We start from the raw sequence: 23,494 nt of genomic DNA, 5'->3' as shown, positions 1-23,494 counted from the left end.
GGAACGGCATCATACCTGAACCGGAAGCCTTGAAGGCGGTGCGGTATTGGATGAGTACGTGCTTGACAAGACATGCAGAAGGTCGCGTCAAAGGCCAACCAAAGTCGTATCCCACCCGTCTGCTGGAGATAGATGCGGCTCATCGATCCCGAGACGACACCGATTTCTGGGCCGTATGCTGCACTCAGCTATTGTTGGGGCTCGAATCCTTCATTCCTCCGTCTCACCGCTTGGAACCAAAATAGGCTGCGGGCAGGGATCGCCGACGATGAGCTTCCGATAGCTTTTTGTGAAGCTCTCAAAGCCGTACGATGCCTCGATATCTTGTACATCTGGATCGATTTGCTGTGTATCATTCAGAGTGGGCCCGGAAGTACTGAAGACTGGGCCCATGAGTCCTCACGGATGGCGGACGTATACTCAAACAGCATACTTTGCCTTGCGCTGTACCGAGCTGCAAATCCACATAAGAGTACATTCCGAGGGGGTGTGCCACCTTTTATGCCACCCACTGAAGTTGATACAAGATGTATTTTCGATAGAGATGAGTCCATTCATCATTCATGTGTCGTCTTCTCTTCTAGCTATTATGAAGACGCGCTCTATCGCCAACCACTGGGTTCCCGAGGGTGGGCGTTGCAAGAAAGATTGTTGTCGCCGCGTGTTCTCGGGTTCGGTTGCGGAGAGTTGTTTTGGAGCTGTGCCGAATGCCAACACGCATGCGAGTCGTTCCCGGATGGTCTGAGTCTCGAAGATAACTTCTTTCAAGGTCTGCAACTGACGTCGGTCCCGTCAACGATAGAGGCAAAAGACAATTGGACCCTCGCCACCGTCTGGTTCCGAGTTGTGGAGGAATATACCAACCGTGACCTTACGTTCCCAGAATCAGACAAGCTTGTGGCGTTGTCTGCAGTGGCCTTACGTTTGGGCCAGGCAATGGACGATATATGCATCTGGGGCCACTTCAACAAGAGCTTGATTAGAAGCTTGTATTGGAGTGTTGGCAGGATACACGTAAACCTCAAAAGGGGCAGGGCAACCAGAAGATCTCAAATAGCCTCAGATGGGAGATGGACCAACGGGCTTAAGTTTCCTTCCTGGAGTTGGGCCTCTATGGACGGACCGATATCTTTCGAGCATGAAGTCTTTGGGACAATGGTTACCTCCCCCCTCGCTTCATTCGAAAGGTACGTGATACAAAGCCCAGGCACAGGTCATCAGCAAATTTCCACCATCCTGCTCCAACTTCAGGTCTATGAAATGAAAGGACAGTTGCAGCTGCATCGTGATGAGAGCGGCGGTACGGTCTATACCTTCGCCCCAACAGCATATTCCAGAATCATTGACTGCGCCAGAAAATTCACGGCTTTCCTGGATGACTATCAAAATCCCACTGAGGGTGCTCACGTGACCTTTTGCCCCTTGATGGCTGATAGTGGGAGAGATCCGGCCACCCTTAAGTCTTGCGACTTTGTTTTGGGTATATTTGTTGAGAAGACAGGTCATTTACTGGATGGCCGATTCATATTTCATAGAGTAGGCTGCGGTTACATCGAGCTGGAAGACTGGGAGCAATGGCAAAATATCTATTATAGTGTTGAATTCCGAGAAACTAGCAAGATACTCTTGAGTTGAAACTTGGGGGCTTTGCAAGCCTTTATAGATATATATATATATATATATATATATATATTTATTTATCTCTTTTCTCTTTCTTTGTCTTTTTTTCAAAGGGGGGGGGGAGGGGGGAAAGTGGGAAGACAAGTGTTCTTTTTGTTCATCGACTGTTCTTGTGAAGCGCGACTAAGGAGGCAGGTACCTCAGAGGCTCAGATGTGATAGCTGAGAAATTCATGTTTTTTGCCGGGGCCTGGTCTAGAAGTACTGGTAGCTGCGTGTTACATGAATAGCGTTCGGGTAATGAATTTCTCAATTTGAAACAGGGTTCTTCTTTCGTTTCTTCTTACTAACCTCGATATCATCATGTTGAATATGGGCATGTCTTTCTTATCTACTCCACACACCTCACTCAACCCATCCTCCACCTTCATCCTCATTCTCACTTCGTTTTCACCTCCTTGACTCTCATATCAACCTCACTCCAACACCATTCCTCTTCCTTGAGAAATTTCAGCGTCATCGAAATGGAGTCTCCAGCAGCGCCCTACTCGCCCTCAACCCACCCGCCGATCATCATGGACAGACTCGAAGTCGGATCCCTCTACATCATGATCTCGATCCCATTCTCCATCTACTTCGGCAAGAAGAAACACATCTACGCGACCAGTCTTCCGGACGACCCGAATTTCCCCTTCTGCACTTACGAGCTCATGGTCTCCCAGGGCCTCTCCACTGAAGAATTTCACTGGGACCTCTACTGGCACACCTCCAACTCAACCATCGATGAGCTCATTCTCACGAATGGCAATCAATACGCCAGAAGAAGCGCTGATATCGACAATGAAAGCGGTATTCTCTATCGCCTTCGCCCCCTCACAACCTGTCCGACAGCCTACTCCCGCGACCGGCTCACGATCACCCGCGTTCGCTCCCACGCCCAGCTCGTAGGTCTCATCCGCGTCCTGACGGTGCCGCCCGCATTCATCCCACATCTAACGCGCTACCTCGACTGGATGACCGCCGAGTCGGCTCGCGTCGCCGAGCGAAGCTACGTCTGGGCTACGATGGCGTACTACCGCACCCGCCGCCACCTCCTCAAGATTAAAGGTGTGCACGATCATACCTTCAACCAATTCGACATCTCGCGCTTCACGGCGGAGCTGCTCTCGTTCGCCTACGCCGAGGTTCCTGGCGCGTTGTTGTTTGGTGGCATGGGGATGCCGAGACCGATTGTTGCGTCTTAGTTGGGCGTAGCAATGGGGTTCCTTGAGGAGGAAGATGCTGTTGCTATCAGGCACGAAAGGGATGAGCTTTTGAGGAGGCAGAGAGAGGAGTTTGGGGTTGTTACTGCTTGCTGGTACCAGTGAGTTGGTTGTGAAAGCTCGGACTATTGCCCAGGGTGCTTGCTCACTTCGGTGTGGTGCAGAGCACGATCTGGTATGTCCTCCTCTCCTCAATAGATCACATTTTTGGAGCTACGGGTAGCTAACGTCGAACCCTTGCTTCAGACTCAAGAAAAAACACCAAATGAAAGAAGGAAAGCAAGCTTGTTATGGCGGTCAGCAGCTGCAAGCACGCCGAAGAAGATACGGTCATCTTTGATTTAGGGCCCAGCTGGAGACTAGACTCTACGTTAGGAGATAGCGACTGGCAGCTGCCACCTTCTTACAATGAGTCTTCGATGACATTGAGATTCTAGTTGTACATAGCTCTTGACACTTCTCAAGAGGTCAAGCTACCAATGAGATGAAGTGCAAGACAGCGTATAGTCCCCTCCTCCGACCCAGGTCCAGTTTCAGGTAATTAATAGCCAAGCTTGAAGTCGAGCAAGGCCGAACGGCTCCTCATCGTTTGACGCTGGAGAAAAATCCATCAATCATCTGAGAGTCACAAAGACAAGCTCTATCGGTACCCAGAAGGCTCGACGTCTGGAGTGCAGAGTTCTCGGGCCCGGTGCGGAATCGGCGGTTCCTCAGGTGCCCGAAATGAGGTGATGCGGGCCGGACCGTACGACTGTGGGCATGCATTCACCCGTACGTGAACCTTGCCAAAAATGACTTGCAGAAGCAGGAGAAAAAGCAAGTCTACTTAATTTTCCATACACAGAGCCTCTTGGCAGACAACAAGAGATCGGTGGTCTGTCATGCGGCATGTGGAAGCCGCCTAACTGCGCAAGAATGAGCAAGTTTCCCGAACCCCTCACCACCTCACCAGTCAGTCTCCCCACGCCTAAAAGTCAAGTCGCCCCAGCACCGAAGTCGCCGTCCTCGGGATGTAAAAGACGAACCACCTCCCCGCCCCCAATATCGAGCAAGTTTGAGGCATTCAGTTCCCTTGTCATTGTCGTCGTCACCAGCGAAACGAGCTTCCTTTATCGAATAAGAGAGCCTGGGCCGTCGCTGCGATGCCGCTTCTAGGCATCATGGCGTTCGTATCTGCGTCTGCGTATTCGGTTCTGCACTCCGAAGAGCCGATACCTTCTTATTCACAATACCTTGGTCTTTAAGAATTTGTTAATCATGAGCCAGAGACTGAGAGGATCGATCCATCGTCCAGACCTGATTGTGGTCTTGTTGTGTATCGAAGCTGTCGTCGTCTTCGCCGCTCTCGTGCTATTCGGCGTGGCGTACCCAGATCGCTTCCGCTCGCGACTCTGGAGGAACGGCGGTGAGCAAGGATGGTGTTCGAATCCCAGAATGCGGATATACTTCTATGCCAACCATGAAGAGCCACCCGAGATACCCTTGATATGGAGCCAGAGGTGAGGTTCCGCATGCTTCCATCACTCTGCTGAAGCTTCAACGCTAACCCATCGCTTCATCCAGGTTGACGACTTCCGACATGGCCACCGCGGTCCTCGGAGCGACGATTTTCTTCGCCCGCCTAACGATGGCGGTCCTGCAATACGAAGCCCGGTGGACGAACCTCGCATACGACGCCTTCCTCGGCGTCCTATGGGCCTGCAGTGCCGCCGCGCATAACGAACCCGATCTAAGCGACCCTCATCACTTCAGCGAGAGGCCGTGGTATCTCACCCGAAGCTGTGACGAAGCGTGGCCAGAGAATCGGGGCTGGTGTATGATTGCGAAGTGGGAATATGCCTGGTCTATTTTTGCTGCGTTCTTTTACGTCGCGAGGGTCGTTGGAACGTTGAGCTGGTCGTTATACGAGAAAGGAAGAAGAGATGGATTGAGCACTGGGTGCAAGGCGCTATCCCTATCAGAGTGCGATCCGTGGACTGAGGAGTGCGAGGTCGCGTTGTACATGGATGATGCGTAGCAGTATGACTGGGTGTGATATGGATCTGGCGTCGTACATATTAACGACAGGTCAGCACAGACGGGATCGAGGTGACACAACTATACGACAAGGGATTGCACCGCACGAGGAAGGCAAGGACTATCGATATCAACTTTGCATTGTGAATCTCTGCCTAACGACTATTGACAATAGGGCTGAAGTGAGGGGGTGAGGGAGAAAGTTCCATTGCATCTGTTTGCATGCAACCATTCGAAAACCATGTGGTCAATCCGTCCAAACAACCCGTAGATCCACCCGTGAAGCATGGCGATCAGTTAAAGCTTCGAACATGCTTATTTGTTCTGTGGCAGGAGTGTCAGTAACATCATCTTGGTGGCTGATGGTGCGATCAGTGTCTAGGGGGGGAACTTACGGGGCAACCGGCACAGGTGCAGTCCTTGCCGCAGTGGCAGGAGCCGGTGGAAGCGCATCCGCAGCCAGACATGTTGACAGTTGGTGGAGTCGTTTGAAGTGACTTGAAGGTGGTTCTGTTTGCCTTGATTGTGGACCGAAGTCGTTGATTGTTTGATTGTGCAGTGAAGTGGTGATGGAGGTGGGAGAAGTCAAAGGCTGTGGGTGGCAAGTGATTTGGTGGTTTAAGTAATGGCGATGATTATCTAATGGCGACCTGGAGCATCATTGATGGAAAGGAAACAACCGGGCGAGATGGGAAGCAAGAGCGAGAGCACCTCCCGTCTGGCTCCTTCCTCACGGCTGGGGCCAGTCAAACAGACCACATGTTCTTTCCCCGAGCATGGAAGTCGTTAGTCAGCAGCCCCAAGTTCCAGCCAGCGATGCTAGCTTTGACGCCGGTGGTAGAGGGAAGCTCCTCCGTCACCCCGCCTCCTGCCTTTCTGTATCTCTTACCTGGTGCCTGCCCAACAACGATTGGGAAAGAACGAAGAACCCATCGGCTGAGTGGTTCGGAGGAGAGTGGCGAATGACGTGCAGCCGGTAAAGGTACTGAAGCAGGAGCTAAGATCGGTCTTGTCACAAGGCAAGACCCAACCTGCCACTCAATCAATGGCAGTTCTCAGTGCCTCCTTCCCGGATCGAGACTACGCAAAGAAACCCCACTTTCCCACCGAGACAAGTGACGAACGGGCCCGGGCCCTCAGACCGGCGTGGGCCCGTCTGCTGGCTGCCAGTTTGGGGACAAACCCGCCATATGGCCAATCATACGGCTTTTATGCTGGCTTAGTTCACGAAGATACCGAAGTACATTCTGCGGGGGAGGGGAACAACGGCTTGACGGCCATCTTTGAGACTATGATTCTCCTCGATTGCGGGCCGAAGATCAGGGTCTTCCCTTGGAATCGATAGCCTTATAATTTACGAATTAACCGTTCATTGGCAAGATCATGTTGCTCATTCAATTTTGCGTTTCACCAGTGGGCGAGAAATATCTAACTGAAGACATCAGACTGTAAAATCTGTGGGAAAAAGACCTGGTCCCTCGGGAAGATGATGTCGCCGCGGCCACACTTCTGAACATTGGCTAGCTACTAGCCGTTGCATGTTGGCAAGCTATCTATAGCCGCTCATGTGTTCTAGCTGTTCTACTTGGACCGATGTGCAGCGAGTCGAGAGAGTGGGCATCGCAAGGGACCGTTCACGGCGCCGTGCATCATGCATGTGCGTCATCAGACGTGTTGGCGCACGAGTCCGGCGCGTGCCTTTTTCTCAACTTCTCCAACCGCTGACATGCAGCAACGTTACCGCTGGCTCGTCGCCGACGGAATCCGCTTTGACACTTCTTCCACTGGTTCCACGTATGACTCGATAACGCATCCCGGTGGGCATACATCCGGGACTAGCAGATCTCAGCTCATCAGAACCCGACATCTTGGTGCTGGTTCGGTGCCGGGTCCGAGATCGTCGTACCCCAGCTGGGCGTTTCATTTCCTGTACCCGATCCAGGAGATGGCTGGCAAGTGCCGAGGTTTCCCGCCGGCTTTCAGGTCTGGCATGCCCATTGTTACGAGGATCCATGACCAGGCATCGGAATCGGTAAACAGCCGCATAGCGAACATCCCTGTGCCGCCTCCGCTAGTCTATCTGAGGCACACGACCATGGCATGCAAAATGAGAGTTTGCAGCTTGCGTGCCGTTGAATTCGCTGGGACTCAGTTGCTCCCGGTAGGAATCTCACACACAGTTAGGCAGTTGGGAGATGAAGATTCACCTTATGAATAAAGTAGTTCCCGGGCGGATGAGTCTCGCTAGGGGAAATGCAACTCTCTTGACTATGATGACGACCAAACGGAATGAAGAGTAGCTATTGAAGAAGTATGCGTCCCTAGGCCTCAATGAGAAATCATCAACTGGAGACATCGGGAAATATCTCTCCTGTCCATAACATTTTTCAATGTTGTTCAAACACTATATATGATTCCTACGCCAATACCTTAAAGAAGAAGTGCCCTGCCATGTTTGTTATGACTTCGATGAACCTATTGGCCCAAACCTATCATTCTCGCTGTATTTGACACTAAAGTCCCTCGTGCAGACAATCCCTCTTCCATGCTCTTTCTGTAGTATAATCTCCTCGCTGTTCGTATCGGAAGGCAAAGTACCAGCATACATAGCTTCAGCGGAACATCGGCCTTTCATAGCGATCGGCGAGCGCACCACGTCAGCTCTAGTACCTATGCCAGAAACACATCTGTCAGTTACACTGAACTCGTCCTTGGTATGCATCTCGAACTCGTCATGTAAACTGCGATCCAGCGGGATCCTGCTGGTCCTCCTGTTACCGCTCGCGTAGGGGGTGTTGCGAGAGGCACCGCAGCCAAGGGGCGTCTGACCACTTCGGCCGTAGCGTTCGTTGCTAGGGTAGTAGTCGACTGAGCTGTTGATCTTCAAGAGGCGACCGAATAGAGGTTTGAGGTAGGAGGCGCAAGCTGCGATGATACCGATGTTGAGTTGAAGACTAGTTCGCATTAAGACTAATTAGGATGCGCACTTTCACTAACACCTACACATTGCATTGTGAAAGTAGTTTACTGCATGAAAGTAGACTCACTTTTGCCAGAAATGAACCCAATAGTCGAATATGGCATCTGGACTGCCACCTGTGGTCAACATGAATACAGCCTTGAGAATGCCCATGATGACTGCACTGGATTGAGAATCATGTCAGCGCATTCGCGAATCGAGAAGGATATCAGGACATAATTAAGACTTACAAATAACCAAGGTTAAGGATGCCTATCACATAAAGTCTGACGCGGAATCTCATCTTCAAATGCCAGATGATGGGAATCGGTAGCGCTCCCAAGCAAATGTCGGTAAAGATGTTACAGGCTGACCAAAAGGTTTGTCAGAAATCGTGACGGCCTGGCACGCAGGCTGACTTACAGATATTCCAGTACGTGAGGTTAATAAACAGATTGAAGTCGTGACACCTTGGATCGAAGGGGTTCATCCACTGAAACTCCCACCAGCCCGAATATGGCGTGCAGTAAACGAACAACCAAGCAATTGCTTGAATCGAGTACGCAATGACAAAACCTACAGACTTTAGCCATCGAAGTCTTGGATCTGAGGCGACAACTTCGTATTCATAAATACCAATTACGGCGTAAAGCGACCATCGGTACCATTGAAGGTCCCTCTTTAATCGAAGTAGACTTATTGCCATCGATATCCTCAACAGTCCCATCGCGACGCCATCTGATAAAACCGTCTTCCAGAAAGATATTTGCTCGAATTCGATTCTGTCGTTTGTCGGGATTGTCGAACCATGACGACCGAGACCATAAGGTATTTGAAGGACCAGGCAGACCCAAGAGACAAGGGCGAGTATCTAAATCGTGCTGAAGTCAATAACCTCTTTTCGACCTTCAACAACGGACAAACTGATATAAGAGTACGGACTTACGGCGGCAGCCACTATGAGGGCATCTTCGGCTCCAAAGGCCCTGAGGATCACCACGCGAGCATAAACACGCAGCGAGACGAATGCCAGAGCAATGAAGTGGAAAGCGCCAACGACGCCGACGATCTGACCTGCATTGTTAGCATTGACGCATTCTGGAGGAAGGCCATCCATCGTTACTTCATGATTGTAAATATGGAGAGGGTAGAAAGAGAGCAGCAGCGACGATGAGGGCAACGTAGACTTATGGATAAGGCCACCCTCGTTTCTCGCGGTTCAGTATCACTGAGAATCCTACGGAGAGTATCAACACTTTGATGCTTATTCTTACGGCTACAAGTGTTAGGGAACCCACGCACTCTTGGCCTCGGCTTGGCCCCACGACTTTCCGGTCCTGGCTTCATGCAAACTTCTTCGACACTTCTGGTTTTAGGCTCAAGGGGGCAAGAAGAAATTTGCACCTTGCAGCGTGTCACAACTTGTCACAACTCGAGCTTCACTAGGAGTTAGCCGTTATTTGATAATTTCTCAGCTTGTGGTAACATTGAAGACGTACCGCACATGCCACAGTAGCCCAAAATGACAGATGTCGTATTTCTTGCGAGACTATTGCTCGATGCGTAGATGCCTTCCTCCGAGGGATCCACTACCCTGTTCGTGACTCCTATTCAACGTGCAATCTTGAAGAATCTGCATTGGTGTGGCACAGGGGAGAAGAGGGGTTGAACATACCGGGATTTCCGGGCAGCGCGTTGCCACATGGGCTACATATGCCAAGAACAAGGATAAAACGGTGAGAGTATAGGGCATCGAGTGACAGATACAGACTGTCAACTCCTCGAACACAAGAGTCGTAACACGAGAACTCTTGTGGCACAGCACAGCTGTTTAGTTCTTCAAGTGGAACAGACGATTCGGCCCAGCCCGATCTTACCACGGACCGCACGCACGGCCTAAACGGACCCATATGACAGGGAGATGTGGGATATCAGGTCGTTTCTCAACGTGAATCACGCTTCCGGCAGCAGCAATGAACGAACCACAGTTCAATATTCAGCTTTCAAGCCAATCTCCCTGTTACTGTTTCCGGACAAAGTCGTGGCGATTTGAAAGCGTGCCGGCAACGCCACAACCGGCCTTCGTTCTTCATCTGTCAACATTGACAAGGAATTTCGCAAAACCGCGCAGAATTCGAATGCATGGGCTTGCTCGGATGATCGAGGCCATCGGCCCGGGTGGGACTTATGGATACTGCTGGCGCCGCGCCCCTGCATTTCAACCCCGGCCACTATCCACCCAGCCTGTTGGTTGATGGTCCAACTTATTCGGACGGCCGGGCTCGGAGCCCCGGTCTCTAAAGCGGAGCATTGTGTCCTAAAATCCTGGTTCGAAAGCCCCTCAAGGTGTAGTATCATCACACCATCTTCGAAAAATGCCTGTATCTCGCTGTTGAACTTGTTGGTTCGACGAAATCAACGTGACATCCAACAAAGTTTCACGATTTGGCTCACCTTCTAGGATCCATCAGTCACAATGCAATTTCCGGCATGCAGCGGCCGTTGGTCCAATGCGGGGTGAAGACTCCATGTCGGCGAGAACGGCTGGCGGCCAAGACGATCGATTCCACCAACCGAGATATGCATACTTATTTGGGAAAGTCAAGTACGTAGGCTATGCAGACGTAGTCTTCAACCTTCGGGAATTGATGTTGTGCTACTTTGCGGGCATTCGACAACTCGATTTAAAATCTCCCGTGATTCTGCAGACTCGCCGTAGACGTGCGTTTCGTTACCAATCGCTTTACCACACCAGAAGCACTGCCGCATTCCAAAAGATCACGTGTGGGTGAGAACTCTCTGAACTATCCACGCTTTCTCAGTCGACATGCGTTCTAGCACGATGCGTGCAGGTGCAAGTCTCGTTGCTACGTTTGTGGCGCAGGGCGTGGCTGGGTTGAGCTGTTGCAACCATACCGTCTCTCGGGATGTTATTGTCGTTGGTGGTGGTGCTGCTGGCTCTCACGCTGCTGTTTGGTTGAGAGACCATGGACAGAGTGTCGTCGTTGTAGAAAAAGCTAGTCAACTTGTAAGTTACGCCCTTTCTTCCGGCATCCTCCCTTCTTTAGATGCCTCTCCTTGAAGCAACTAAGTATCGTAACTAACATTATCTTCAAGGGGGGCCATACGGCATTCTACTATGACTCGGCCTCGAATAAGTCCATCAATGTCGGTGTCCAGGCATGGATGGAGTACAAAGACACCTTTGACTTCCCGAAGCGCATGAATATCTCAACCAGTGGGTCGATGCATTTTACCACACTTGATTACAAGTACGTCGACTTCAAGACGGGCTCGCCGGTGACAGGCTGGAATGCGCCTTCTTCAGACGCCATGTATCCCGCGCTTCAGAGGTACCTCGACGTTCTTGAGAAATACGAGGACATCATCCTCCCAGGCTTCGAGAACTTCCCAGATGCGGACGACATTCCGGAGGACCTGGTCATGCCCTTCCGCCAGTTCGTCGAAAAGTACGACATCGCCGCCGCCGTACCCCAGATCTGGGACTCCACGGCACAGGGCCTTGGTGATACCATGGACGTGCCGACCTTGTTCGTGATGCAGGCTTCCGGCGTCCCCATGGTGCGAGCTTTGCTGGGAACCGCCGCCGCCGCGGTCCCTGCCTCGGGACGCCTCTACGAATTGTACGAGAGCGTGGCCAAGTTCCTCGGCGATGATGTTATCTACTCCAGCACTGTCGTCTCTACGGCTCAACGCACTGACGAGGGTATCTCCGTGAAGGTTGCCGGCGCTGATGGCACCTTGACTTGCATCGACGCAAAGCGCCTGCTCATCGCTTTCGAGCCGACCCCCGAAAGTCTCGCCCCTTTCCGTCCAGACGAGACCGAGACAGAAGTATTTGACAAGATCGAGTTCACCACCGTCTACGCTGGCATCCTACGTCACCCGTCGTTGCAAATCAGCACCGCCTACTCCAACAGGTCGCCCGCTCCCGGCTCGACCAACTACACCGTCTTCCCTACCCCCTCTCAGGTGGGTCGCATCGACTACATTGGCGGTACCAAAGACTTGTTCCAGTTCACGGCTGTCGGCACGGATGAGGATACCTCAGAGAGCATGAAGGCCGTCATTGCTGAGTCCATTGGCAACTTAATTGAGGCCGGAACAGTCCCTGCTTCAAACGGCACAGTCAGCTTTGTTGCCTTTGCGAACCATGGGAAGATGCATCCTCGCGTTACCGGCGGGGAGCTTCGTACAGGATTCATTCAGAAGCAGACAGCTCTTCAAGGCCGCCGCTCCACCTGGTACACGGGAGCAGCCTTCTCTGCAGGCTTCTCGACTGTGGTGTGGGAGTACAACAATGTCATCTTGCCCAAGTTGATTGAGGGGCTGTGAATGACTCGTTTGAGGATTTAATGTGTATATTTGATATTCAACAACGGTCTTCAGAGGAAGATGACCAAGATAGAATGCATAAAGTCTAGACTATAGAAGCACCAGGACTTGACTCCGACTGACTTGGCTCATACTGGAAACTCAACGAGTTGTCGTGTGTGCTGCTGAGACCATCATGCACTTATGGGCACCCGCCCAGAGGCTTGGTGGGGTCCCACTGGCAGCCCTGGCGCGCTTCCAGACCAGCTGCTGCTTCGGTGCGTGCTTCTTGAGCGAGGGGGGCCGCGATGGCCATCGACGCTATTGCGCACCAAAACGTTAGTTTGCAGCGAACTTCCGCGGTTGAAATCGTCAACTAACTTACCGAAAATCGCAAAGACTTGGATGAACTTCATAGTTGAGATGATACCGTGATTGGCCCTTTGTTGGTCTGGGGTTCTTTGTGTTTCCGAGTGATGATGAGAAGGATCAAGTTAGCAAGCAAGAGTCGGCCGCCATCTTTATATACACCTTGAGAACAGTTCTCGTTGTCTTTCAACTCCTTTTCCCTCAACTCTGCGCTCTACGATGTTCCCGCGCGGATGCATCTTTCGGCGCTGTACCTGGATAAGCCCCGCTCTAGAGAAAGGAAATATCTGGTTCGCTCAAAAACTTCATTCTGTTTGAATCGGCGTCCAGTCGGGTTCAAACGAGCGACGATCGCCCCATCTGATAAGCCGTAAATTTAGACTTTGACGTAATCTAATCCATCAGTTTGATTGATTAGATGCTACATTTAACAGCCAGGATGGAAGTAAGGATGCACGTGGGTCAGCATAGTCATGACCATGCTCCTCAGAGCAGGGGCTTCAGGGGTAATTATCTCGTTCCATCCATGGTTATGAGGAGACGAGAAACTATCGTGACGAAGAGGTAGGCTCGATTATTTTATTTCCAGCTTCACCCCTCGTTTGAGGCTTTGGTCTCCCGCCCCCGCCGTTTGTGTTTCTGCCGGGCATTACACCGGCTTTTTTGGGTAGTACCAAGTGTGCTCGGCGAAGAAATTACACCAATAGCGATTCCTCTCACTTTTGAATTACATACACCGGCACGGCGCAATCGGCATCGTGCACCGGACGCCCACCGGGCATACCCCCACCGGACTTGGCATTCTTTATCCGGATGCGACAAGCGATGATGCCGCCCGGGAAAATAAACGTCGATGGGCGCCCATTGAGCTACCTACTAGTTTTCTATGTGCAAGATTCTTTCCGTGAATGTAGTTGAGATGCTGTTTTGCTAGTGGTCTGAGATATTATGGTGATACCCGCGAAGCCAGTGCGTTATAGGAAGAGGTCTGCCATATAAACCCCCCTTTGACCGCTCGAACATTCCTTCTTTCACTCGTTCTTCATCAAAGGATTTTCGAAGGCCATCTTTCAAGTACATTCATCGCGCCGAAGTTACAGACACCATGGCTCGAAATGCTTTGATCGTCCTATTGGGCCTGACACTGCCAGCCCTGGGCGCAGTCCTGAGCGCTCCAGAACCGGTATCCCATTCTGTCATCCAGAAGCGTGATCTCTCTGGGTCATCCTATGTCTGGCTCAACGACAACACCGGTACTCCGCAACATATGGCTTCTGGTGTCTTACTCGGAATTCCAAGCAACCCCGACCAGATCCCTGACCATTGGCTATCTGACATCAAGTTCTGGAACATGAGATCTGGTGGTTCGCAGTTGGCTGAGCCCCGCCGTGGATGGACTCGAGGACTAAACGAGTTCATGGCAAGTACCAAATTAACCTATGAAACCCCCTTACCTGTGCTGACAATGACCCAAGGGTCGCTACGAGTACCTCAAGTCTGCATACCAGGTCACACGCCGCCACGGGGGAAATTTCCAAATCATGATCCATGATATGTGGGGGACCGATTCGTATCCGAATTTCGCCGAGACGCCGATGCCGGGTGACGGAGGAAGCTACGCAGACTTTGACAACTTCCTTGATACGTTTTTTGCGCTGCTGAAACAAGATGGCATGGTCGACAACATTTGGTGGGACCTTTGGAACGAAATTGACAATGTTGACTTCCTCGACCGAGGAATAGACAGATGGCTGGAGTACTGGGGTCATGCGTACCACAAGATCATGTAAGTTGATCACCCAACCCCGGGCCGAGAGCTCTTCCAGCTCACCATTCTACAGGAGGGATTTCCCCAATGCCAAGGTCATTGGGCCGTCCTACGGTCATCTGCCCAACTTTTCGCAAGGCGTCGAACACTATTTCTCACGCTGGGCTGAGTTCATAAAGTCCAACAACTCCATCCCCGACCAGATCAGTCTTCATTTCCTTTACGGGAACGGGGACTTAACTACCTCGCTCAATAGTTACCGTCAGTATCTGAATGCTGCTGGCGTCGACTTTCAGGGTATCTGGAACGTCCAGGAGTACGGCCACCCGGATCAGCAAGTTCCGTCCGGTCTCATATGGAACATTGGCCAGCTGGAGCGACACAACGTGCCAGGTCTCCGGGCCAATTGGCTAGGCGGTCAGGAACTCAACGACTATCTAGCATATGTTCTCGGGAAGGACAAGACCGGTGCCAATTATGACATGTATGACACTAGTTATCGGCCTGCTCGGGAGTATCCGGTGTACGTCTACTATGCCCAGAGCATGACGGGGTATCGTGTACGCACCGAGATGTCCGAGGACACGCTTGTGGATACGTACGCTACCGTCGATCCCAACCAGCGAGTCGTGCGTATCTTAGCTGGATGTCGTCCGAACACTGGCGTCTGGTTTGTCAAGGTTGGCGGACTGAGCGCCCTTGGTCTTCCTGAGTCCGGATCACTTCCTATCAAAGCGATCCGGTTCAACACAGCCCCGGGTCGGTTTGATCGTGTCGCCGAACCTGACGATCTCGGCTACACCAACTACAACTATGGAGATGGCATCGTTACCGTTGCCGTCTATCAGAATGACCCAGACGTCGGCTTTGCTTTCGAGTTCTCGTACTGAGGCCCCTGTGGCACGGAGAGGCACAACACAATCGTTCATGATGGTTCAAGATACTTAACAGGTTACATATTTTACATTCTCTGCAGGTTCACTTGTTTTCCTGCTGTAGGAAGAGCCATAGCTCTCTACTTTCTAAATCATAATCTATCAAACTCCTTTCTCCCTGTCATAAGTCATATCTTATTTCTATGGGCTGTTCTCCATTCGAAAGCTTTCCTTGTAACTTGGTGACCGCTCGGCATCCATGTCGTTGATGTTGCTAGTGCTGCTCGAGCGCTTCTCGTCTTCAACACCAGCAGAGTAGTGACCCGGTGCACTGGATCCGTTGGGAATGTGGAACCTCCTATCGAAACGGCTGAGTGCGTAGGTAAAGACAACGATCAACTCGATAACATAGTTGAAGACGTAATAGCACGCCTTGTGGTGGTACCATGCTGGGTTCGACGCGAGCCGGGGCGTAGTGTAGCTCACGCCGATGCGGAAGCCGGCACCCATTGCTAGCAGGGTGGAGGTGAAGAGAACCAGGATGATCTTTGTCCTGAGCGAACCCTTACCAAAGGGCTCTGGGACGGATTTGCTGGGGATGAGTACGGTCGCGATGACAATCGGAATCGGCAAGAAGGCCAATGTAGCAAGAGATGTTCCGGAAAACAACTGGATGATGCGCGCAGTGTTCAAGGTCGATGGGTTGCGGGTGTAAAAAGAAATGATGGTGATCGTAATGGTCATGATAAGACAAATGATGACGTAGGCATAAAGAGCCTTGAAGGCGATCGAAGGGATGCGACCCCATCCGAAGGTGGGATGTATAGACCGGACCAAACGCTGCGCGAATATGAGGTTGACAATGAAGAGGATGATGACACCGGCGGCCGCGAAGATATTGGCGGCGATTGTCAAACTAGCATTGTCGTGGCGGGTAGACCAGACAATGCGTAGGACCAGCGCCATATTGCGGGCCATGCAGAAACCGGCGAGAAGTACCGAAGGCAGGAACTTGTGCCCGCGAGCTTTATTCCGCCGAAAGATGGTGATATTGAGGACGAATCCGCTGAGGAAGAAAACGATCAAGACGGCGCAGATTGGCACGTCGACATTCACGGTCGGCGTCAAGCCCAGAAGAGCTGTAACTGGTGCATAAGGAGGTCCTTTCGGCGTCTATGCGGTGTCAGCGGTGACAACACGACGGTGATACAGGGTAACTTACCTGCTGGCCACTCGTGGCCGGTGTTAAAGTTGACATGGCTTGGCAGAATTGGATGGCAAAGGAATTGAGTTTGGTTCTTGGCAGGGGTCGTAAAGTTGAATTAGAGTTCGTTCGATGTTGCGAATGCGTGAAAAGATTTCGAATGTTGGCGGTTGTAAGTGATAAGACCTCCAGTCAAGCCAGAGCTTCAATGGGTTGAATGCTTTCAAGTTGACGTGTATGATTTCAGGCCCAGGAGTGAAGACACAGTCGTAAGAATTGCACCCCCATCATCTTGATATCTGCTCTCTCAGCTTCTATATGAACCGACTGCTTTGATATCTCCCACCGTCCTGCAACCGGCCATCGGAGGTTGGTAGAAGGGCCGTGCCGACATTGACGTGGTTGCTGGCATGCGTCTAATGAGCTTGTCGGCATCTGTGCCTCCGTAGCGCCGCTCAGTCCATACAATCCTTGGGGAAAATGTGGATTTTACTACTAAATAAGCGCCACGTCTGTTCAGCCCGGGCCTCGTTGCCATCCGTTGTCCGATGTCATGTGCATATACATTCCATACTATGTCTGGACGTCAAGGGTCTAAGACCAATTACAGCTAGACAATCGGTCTCCGACTTGTCCAGGCCATCAACATTTGACAGCTAAAAGCCCTTTCCATACGTTCATCACAGCCACCAGACTCTAGGGTGCTGTCACACACCCCAGCCACTTGCTTACTTCGGGGAGTGTAGATGCCGTCTTTCTCGGACAGCCACCACAAACCCCGCCGCGATCTTCGTTGCTGGAGCTTGATTCTTAGCACAGCGAAATGTTATTGGAAAACCTGACAAACAAAGATCTCGCTTGGTAATGAATATCAATTTCCAAGGAAAAGAAGGCAACCAAGGGCCTGGAGAGTTTAAGACATGTTCGTCTTTGGATCCGTATGCTCTATCTAAGACTTTAAGCTAGATGCGCTCTGGATAAGCTAGGCCATGCATCGTGAACTCTAAATGACATCCCTCATTTAGTGGCAGCAAGTAACCACGCACTGGAAGTCGGCCTACAAGGTGAAGAGTGAGTTAGCTTGAGTTGCTATGCCAATTAGGACTCTGTTCGTGATGAGGTTTGCTTACTCCTGAAGGTCCGCGGGTGATATCGCCGGGGGCGCTCTTGTAGGTGGGGTCAATGGCCTGGCAGACTTTGATCTTGGCGGCAGCATCAATGTTGAGGCAGAAGTTGCAGTTGGGGTCGCTGTAGGTGCAGAAGCCCTCGGACTTTGATGACTTATTAGCAAGACGATCCAGCGGGTCACGCCTCGTAGCCAGTGTTGCGTGGCTTGGAAGCTAGTGTTCGGTGCTTACCTTGCAGCTGAAGCCCTGGGGAACAGCAGCAACAGCCGTGAGAAGGGAAGCGAAAACAGCGGTGAAAGTAGTAGCACGCATTTTGAATGTTGTGGTTGCGACGGCAAATGAATTTTTGAAGAGGAGAGCGGAGGTTGCTGAACGAGAGACTTGGTGTGGATGGGCTTTTGATAATGAGAGCACAGTTGAAGTATGCGGAAACAACAAAGAGTTTATAACATCATGAGACGCCTATTGTCTGGTGATCACAGTAGTATATCGTCGGAACCTATCCACAGATGACAGGTAAAGTGTCCTCCATGATTCGGCTGTCGGCATAAATGAGTTGAGCTCTGAACTCTAATAAACTAGAGTCCATATTCAGCATTGGTTACGAACAGCTAGAATTGTTCTACTGCTGAATGAAGACCTAGAGTTGTAGATCGTCATGGGTAAGTTGACTCGTACATACTTCTGCTTCCATTGTTAAGGTTACCATGTTTAAGTTCTGCGATCCTGATAGAGTAGTGGGGGAAGAACGAGTCGTGCTGTTCACAGCGACACAGGCAGTGGCCCCCAACCCATTCGCTGCCCCGCAGATCTCATTTCTGTCGTGCATCAAAACTACATAGATACGAAGTGCTAGTCAGAATGAAGTTGCTTCTGGGCATCCTAGCTACCAGTTTAGATTCTTCGAGATCGTCCATACTTCCCCACGCGCATTCTGCGGGCAACGAGTTGCAGAAATACCTCAGCCAGTCCTTACAGAAATGTGAGTTATCAAGGACCGTCGGTGGATCATCCTCGCTCAGGTGAATAAGAAGGTACAGCGGCCCAGGATTTACCATCAATGGAAGATATTGCCCTGGCGCTGAACTGAATTCGACGAGGATAACGGCGACCATCAATTCCGTGCTGTTAGGTTCAAGCAGCGACATGTGTCGAGTGAAGCCAATATGAGCAGTCTTAGGCCAAGGAACATAAAGTGTATAGATTGATGATACGGTTCAGACGGAACATAAGCATTTGGAGCAATGCGTAACAGAGGTTTGAAGTAGGTAGCTATCCCGATACCGAAACCTGAGTCCATTTTCTGTGAATGAATAATCATGTTTACGCGATACCGAAAGTATTCAGGGAGTAACTCAGTACATGTCTTGCAATATCCATGTCTAATAGCTGAACTGAATCGGCATCATGGCTTGCCACATGTCTCCAGATCTAGAGCACACTCATAAGCATAATGATGAGACTTCCGGGATCACTGGAAAGATCTCTTGCAGAGCCTCTGAGCCTGTGATCCAGTGTCATTGTGACCCTATGAAGTCAATTGGCAGCACTCTACGAGGAATGCCCTTGAAGTCTCGGGGATCCCCGACTCAGAATCAGGGTAGACGAAGCCTTAAGTGGGTATTACTGAACTATCAAAGGCTCGCTCCAGAGAGCGAACGTCTCTTACTAGAAACTCGCTACAATCTGCTCTAAGTAGCTGATAATCTTCTCTGCAATGTCTGAACTCCTTAGGTCTTTCCAGTTTGATGAGTGGTAGAAGAGCCGTCCTGTTGCGCTCGCTTCTTTGCATAATGACGTAGCAGTCAGGAGGTCATTGAGTCATGGAATTCGATCAGACGAACTTGAAGTTTGGGACAGCAAGGGTGCAATGCGAGGACCTGACACGGCCCCCTCATGTTTGGGCCCCTTATCGGACTCTAAAGGTAGCAGCGGTGAGTATCAAAAATTCAAGAAGGCCTTCGGGTATACAAACGAGCCAATGGATACAGTGTACTTGATGCAGCTCAAGACTAAATGCAGGTACCCGAGTGCAAAGGTGGTTCCAGGGCTGCGGCGCCATGTAAAACTTTTTCCCAACGTCCTTCTCATCATCACAAGAAATGACATCGCGAAGAGCAAAAAGGGAAAGTAAGGGAATAAGGAAATGTTATGGCTTCGTAATTTCATTCCTTGTGACTTAATGGAATAATCCCTCCTCGAAAATTCAGCGTAAGTTTGAGCGTTCAGGCGCAAACCATACATGAATCGACTGCATACCACACGGGGTTCATCCTCGCGGGCGAGTTGAACCGTCGTATTTACCACCGACGTATGTGCTGGAAGCATCCCAAAACACACAGCCCCCCCCTTTCTCCTTCATCGAGGTAAGGGTTAAGATCAAATGAATTTATCGCATCCCGCGGGCCATATATAGGGCTAACTTTGTAAAGTAGGACTCTTCTGGTCCTGTATTATCTAACTGTTGTGGGAAGAACTACATACACACTACTGTAACAAATGGGGGGATATCTCTTCTAAAACAGGCCAGCCATCGCGACGAGAGCAAATCCAAACAGGCCAGTGCCAACAGTTGCGCCGGTCAACAGCTTTCCAGCGGCAGCGCTGGCGCCGGTGGAGGCAGTAGCGCTGGCGGACGAGCCAGACTGGGTGGCCGAGGGAGCAACCGTCGGACGGATCGTGGTTCCTGTCGTGGTGGAGTTTCTCAGCGGGGCGCCCGAGGACACGGGGAAACCAGAGGAAGGCGTCGCTGTCGCGTCGGAGCTCCCGGAGGCGGATTCGGAGGTTATGTTACCTGAAGTGGTGTCGTTCTGACCGGCGTTGGTGCTGTCGTCGGTGGCGGCGCCGATCTTGATGCTCGAGTAGTCACCAGTCATGTCGCTGTAGGTGTAAGAGCCACCAGGGTTCGCATTGGTGATGGAGACCTTTTGGACGGTCATGGTGAAAGGCGCCTTGGTGTAGTCGGTCTCACCACCGGCCCAGGTGATGGTGCCGGCGTTGTTGTCCGGGTCGCCGCCGGCCCAGATGCCGAGTCTCAGGCGAGCCGGGGTCTGGGGGAAATTCTTGCCGCCAAGGGCATCGGCGTAGTTGAGGGTGCGGACGAGGTTGCTGTTGATGTACCAGGTGACGGCCTCCTTGGTCCAGTCGATGGTGTAGTTGTGGTACTCGGTCTGAGTCGCGGCGATGGTGTGGAACGCGCCACGGTCGTAGCTAGTGGTGTTGCCCTTGCCGAAGTAGTTGGTCTGAACCTCGGCATCCTTGCCGCCGAGCCACTCCCAGTCGACCTCGTCCAAGTCATCGGACTCGATAACTACACTGCTGACGATACCGGTTCCGGGGGCAGCCTTCATGAGGACCTCGGCGCGGCCGAAGAAAAAGTACCACGATGTCTCTATAGTGGGGGCATCACCCTTCTTGTTCAGGGTGAACTCGGCGCCATCAGTGCCGTAGGTGATGTTGCCGGCGGTGACGGTCCAGGCATCGTTGTCGGCGCCCTTGGTGAAGTCAACCTCATAGGTGCTCTTTGTCAGACCTTTGTTGGCGGGGCAAGTTTCTAAGTCATCTCGTGTTAGCAAAACAACTTATCCACCAAAGCATAGAGTACCGTGAGGTGGAGGACATGTCGAAATATCCTCAAATGAACGCAGATCCAAAGTTTAACTTACTCTTAGTAGGGTCGCAATCGGTAAAAGTTTGAGCGAAAGTTGTAGAAGCGAGAAGCGCAACGAGCGACGCTTGACGAACGAAAGACAATGCCATTGTGAGTAATTTTACGGCGAAGGAAGAACCCTCTAAATTTCAATTCAACGATAGTATATTGGAAGGGAAAGAAGTTTTAAAAGAGAAGAGATAGAACGAGAGAAATGGCTGAGGCTTTCAGTGAAGAACCATGGAAACCGAACCCGCCCCCTTATTTCGATGGCGGGTCATCGTCTCCATTAAAGAAGGGCAGAATCGACAGGATACATGGATACCTGGTGTTTGAGCTTTACTAGGAGAACCCATCACGCGAGTTCCAGCTGGACAAGCTGGAGCCAACCACCTCACTTCCACCCCATCTCAAGGAGGCTGACGTACGTTTGAGCATTTGGCAACGGCAAACACCTGCCACTCGGCCTCCCGGCAGTGGAGTTGCCATGGTGGGGTTCATTAGTGGGTGAAATCTATTGAGGGGGACGCGTGTGCATGGGTGGCTGTACCATTTCTTCTTCCCTGACACCTGCAGCTGGTCGCTCGGGGCAGCGCCCACCATCCGATGTGCCGTGCCGGGAGGCCGTTCATGCTATTAAAAGCCGTGCGGCTTGTCAAGTTGGGCTGAAGCACCAATGGGACGTCCCGGCCAGGGTTTCTCTTCTCTGTTCGATGTGGGCTAAAATGGTGAGACGGGATGACCAACGGTAGAGTCTCAAACCTAAGTGGCTCATGTCGAAACTTTCCCACACAGTATCTTTCCCATCTGTGCGTTTTAAGGGGGCTGAGACTGGAGAGGAGGGTGTTTCGCTGAATAACCCATACACTTTGGCACTTTTCCCGATCATCTTATTGGCGACAACACCACGGGAGGCCCCTCGATCCAAACAGAATCCTTGATGTCCCGCGGAGAATAACAGCCACGGTGGCAACCCGTGCCAACCTAAACATTCAAACCCAGATCTGTGATTGCTGCGGCCTTCTCAGGCTGTGCTCTTCAGACGAAACATGCTTTAAGCTCACTGGATCCCATTTACATCGCAGTCACAGGCCAGAGACCAAGTCTTTGCGTACCTGCATCCGGATCCGCGCGCCAGTAGTGCAACCAAGTCCGCCGTCGCCTGCGAAGTCGCGTTGCCGCGTTCCCTCGAGGCAGGGCTGCGGACGGACAGGGGAGTATGCGGCCCTTGGCACTATCGCGGCGCTAAGTCGGCCAAGCAAATGACATCTGCAGGGTCATTTCGGAGCCCGATCGCCCACAGTCCGTGAACGGTGAGCGTCGTATCCCGCCGGGAAGCCGCCGGGGATTTTGTGAGCTCGGCAGATCTACGTTCGGGGGAGGCAGAAGCACTGCCCTGGATGACGTTGAAAATCAAGGGGTTGGCGCAGCATATATCATGATCGCATTCGGTGCGCGCGGATGGCTTTTTGATATTCTCCTGCCTTCGCCGAAGGCACGGCGAACCTGCGGTGGCCGACGGGATGGCCATCTGAACAACATCGGGCCTTCAAACGCTGCTGCGAGATACTGCCACTGATGCAGTCACTGTTTTGGCATTGCGAGCTGGATCTCCGGGGATTACGCCATGCAGATCTGAACAGGTCTTGGATTCGTCATCATCGACATAACCCGCATCCACAGGCAAACTACATGTAAGAGTGAGCGTGTGTGCGATGCTCGAGGCACTAGAGCAAATACGACATATCAGCCGTGCGGTCGCGACCGTCCAATTCTCCTGCGACAATCAGGGCCGCGCAAGGACGATTAAATGAGTTGATAACACTGATAAGATTGTGATAGAATCTATCGCCAATTAGAAGCGATACAACTCGCAAGGAAGGGCAAAACTAAGGTATGCGACACAGCTTACTCGAGGCCAGGGAAATCTTCGCACAGGATCCCAAAGCATTCGGCGAGCTTCTGGTCACGAAGTGGTTTCCCAACCCTGATCCTTCCTCAGGTATGGTTTTCCAAGGCCATTTCAAGCTCACAAGATTTGTTCCCTTTCACCCGCCGCGCATGCAGACTTCTGGAGTTGATACAGCCTTACTGCAGGCTCGGCAAGGCGAGCGATGGATTTGAACAGCCTATTGGCGTCGATGATGTCAAGCACACCCTCTCTGAAAGATTTGGTCTGGCATGGGAACATGATCTCGGTAGGAACTCGTCGATAAATCGGAAGTCACCATGTATGACTGTTAACCCATCTTTTACTTCGGAGACTTCGTAAACGCTCTTTCTCTTTCCAAGAATGGAGCTCGACGCCGCC

General features: G+C 51.6%; 9 protein-coding genes across 9 annotated transcripts, besides 2 other annotated features; 5 read left to right on the top strand and 4 right to left on the bottom strand.

The window, feature by feature from the left end:
* Window positions 1-132: 132 nt before the first annotated feature.
* CPAR01_05439 (uncharacterized protein) lies at window positions 133-1,635 on the top strand (the record flags this gene model as incomplete). The annotated part of the gene is made up of 1 exon (XM_060489717.1): window positions 133-1,635. The coding sequence occupies one exon, from the start codon at window positions 133-135 to the stop codon at window positions 1,633-1,635; it is 1,503 nt and encodes a 500-aa protein (XP_060351183.1).
* Window positions 1,636-2,143: 508 nt separating this feature from the next.
* On the top strand, window positions 2,144-2,863 carry CPAR01_05438 (uncharacterized protein; the record flags this gene model as incomplete). The annotated part of the gene is made up of 1 exon (XM_060489716.1): window positions 2,144-2,863. One exon carries the CDS (start codon window positions 2,144-2,146, stop codon window positions 2,861-2,863), a length of 720 nt encoding a protein of 239 aa, XP_060351182.1.
* Window positions 2,864-4,138: 1,275 nt separating this feature from the next.
* On the top strand, window positions 4,139-4,898 carry CPAR01_05437 (uncharacterized protein; the record flags this gene model as incomplete). Its single annotated transcript, XM_060489715.1, has 2 exons — window positions 4,139-4,380; window positions 4,445-4,898. 2 exons carry the CDS (start codon window positions 4,139-4,141, stop codon window positions 4,896-4,898), a joined length of 696 nt encoding a protein of 231 aa, XP_060351181.1.
* A 314-nt stretch (window positions 4,899-5,212) lies between these two features.
* Window positions 5,213-5,221: a sequence feature (Short protein (CPAR01_05436, KAK1542049.1) was converted to a misc_feature.).
* Window positions 5,222-5,292: 71 nt separating this feature from the next.
* Window positions 5,293-5,364: a sequence feature (Short protein (CPAR01_05436, KAK1542049.1) was converted to a misc_feature.).
* A 1,991-nt stretch (window positions 5,365-7,355) lies between these two features.
* CPAR01_05435 (uncharacterized protein) lies at window positions 7,356-8,973 on the bottom strand (the record flags this gene model as incomplete). Its single annotated transcript, XM_060489714.1, has 5 exons — window positions 7,356-7,851; window positions 7,945-8,040; window positions 8,108-8,225; window positions 8,280-8,727; window positions 8,803-8,973. The coding sequence occupies 5 exons, from the start codon at window positions 8,971-8,973 to the stop codon at window positions 7,356-7,358; spliced, it is 1,329 nt and encodes a 442-aa protein (XP_060351180.1).
* Window positions 8,974-10,698: 1,725 nt separating this feature from the next.
* On the top strand, window positions 10,699-12,212 carry CPAR01_05434 (FAD dependent oxidoreductase; the record flags this gene model as incomplete). The annotated part of the gene is made up of 2 exons (XM_060489713.1): window positions 10,699-10,884; window positions 10,974-12,212. The coding sequence occupies 2 exons, from the start codon at window positions 10,699-10,701 to the stop codon at window positions 12,210-12,212; spliced, it is 1,425 nt and encodes a 474-aa protein (XP_060351179.1).
* Window positions 12,213-13,665: 1,453 nt separating this feature from the next.
* CPAR01_05433 (uncharacterized protein) lies at window positions 13,666-15,218 on the top strand (the record flags this gene model as incomplete). The annotated part of the gene is made up of 3 exons (XM_060489712.1): window positions 13,666-14,016; window positions 14,057-14,346; window positions 14,402-15,218. The coding sequence occupies 3 exons, from the start codon at window positions 13,666-13,668 to the stop codon at window positions 15,216-15,218; spliced, it is 1,458 nt and encodes a 485-aa protein (XP_060351178.1).
* Window positions 15,219-15,404: 186 nt separating this feature from the next.
* CPAR01_05432 (uncharacterized protein) lies at window positions 15,405-16,461 on the bottom strand (the record flags this gene model as incomplete). The annotated part of the gene is made up of 2 exons (XM_060489711.1): window positions 15,405-16,376; window positions 16,426-16,461. The coding sequence occupies 2 exons, from the start codon at window positions 16,459-16,461 to the stop codon at window positions 15,405-15,407; spliced, it is 1,008 nt and encodes a 335-aa protein (XP_060351177.1).
* Window positions 16,462-17,428: 967 nt separating this feature from the next.
* CPAR01_05431 (uncharacterized protein) lies at window positions 17,429-17,846 on the bottom strand (the record flags this gene model as incomplete). The annotated part of the gene is made up of 3 exons (XM_060489710.1): window positions 17,429-17,464; window positions 17,538-17,678; window positions 17,766-17,846. The coding sequence occupies 3 exons, from the start codon at window positions 17,844-17,846 to the stop codon at window positions 17,429-17,431; spliced, it is 258 nt and encodes an 85-aa protein (XP_060351176.1).
* Window positions 17,847-20,050: 2,204 nt separating this feature from the next.
* Window positions 20,051-21,293, bottom strand: CPAR01_05430 (glycosyl hydrolase family 16; the record flags this gene model as incomplete). The annotated part of the gene is made up of 2 exons (XM_060489709.1): window positions 20,051-21,087; window positions 21,200-21,293. The coding sequence occupies 2 exons, from the start codon at window positions 21,291-21,293 to the stop codon at window positions 20,051-20,053; spliced, it is 1,131 nt and encodes a 376-aa protein (XP_060351175.1).
* Between the last annotated feature and the right edge of the window lie 2,201 nt (window positions 21,294-23,494).

The sequence above is a fragment of the Colletotrichum paranaense genome, assembly GCF_030867605.1.
Source record: "Colletotrichum paranaense strain IMI 384185 chromosome Unknown Scaffold_4.1, whole genome shotgun sequence".
Classification (NCBI taxonomy): Eukaryota; Fungi; Ascomycota; class Sordariomycetes; order Glomerellales; family Glomerellaceae; genus Colletotrichum; species Colletotrichum paranaense.
Note: the sequence above shows the minus strand (reverse complement) of the source record. Positions and strands in the feature narration are given on the sequence as shown.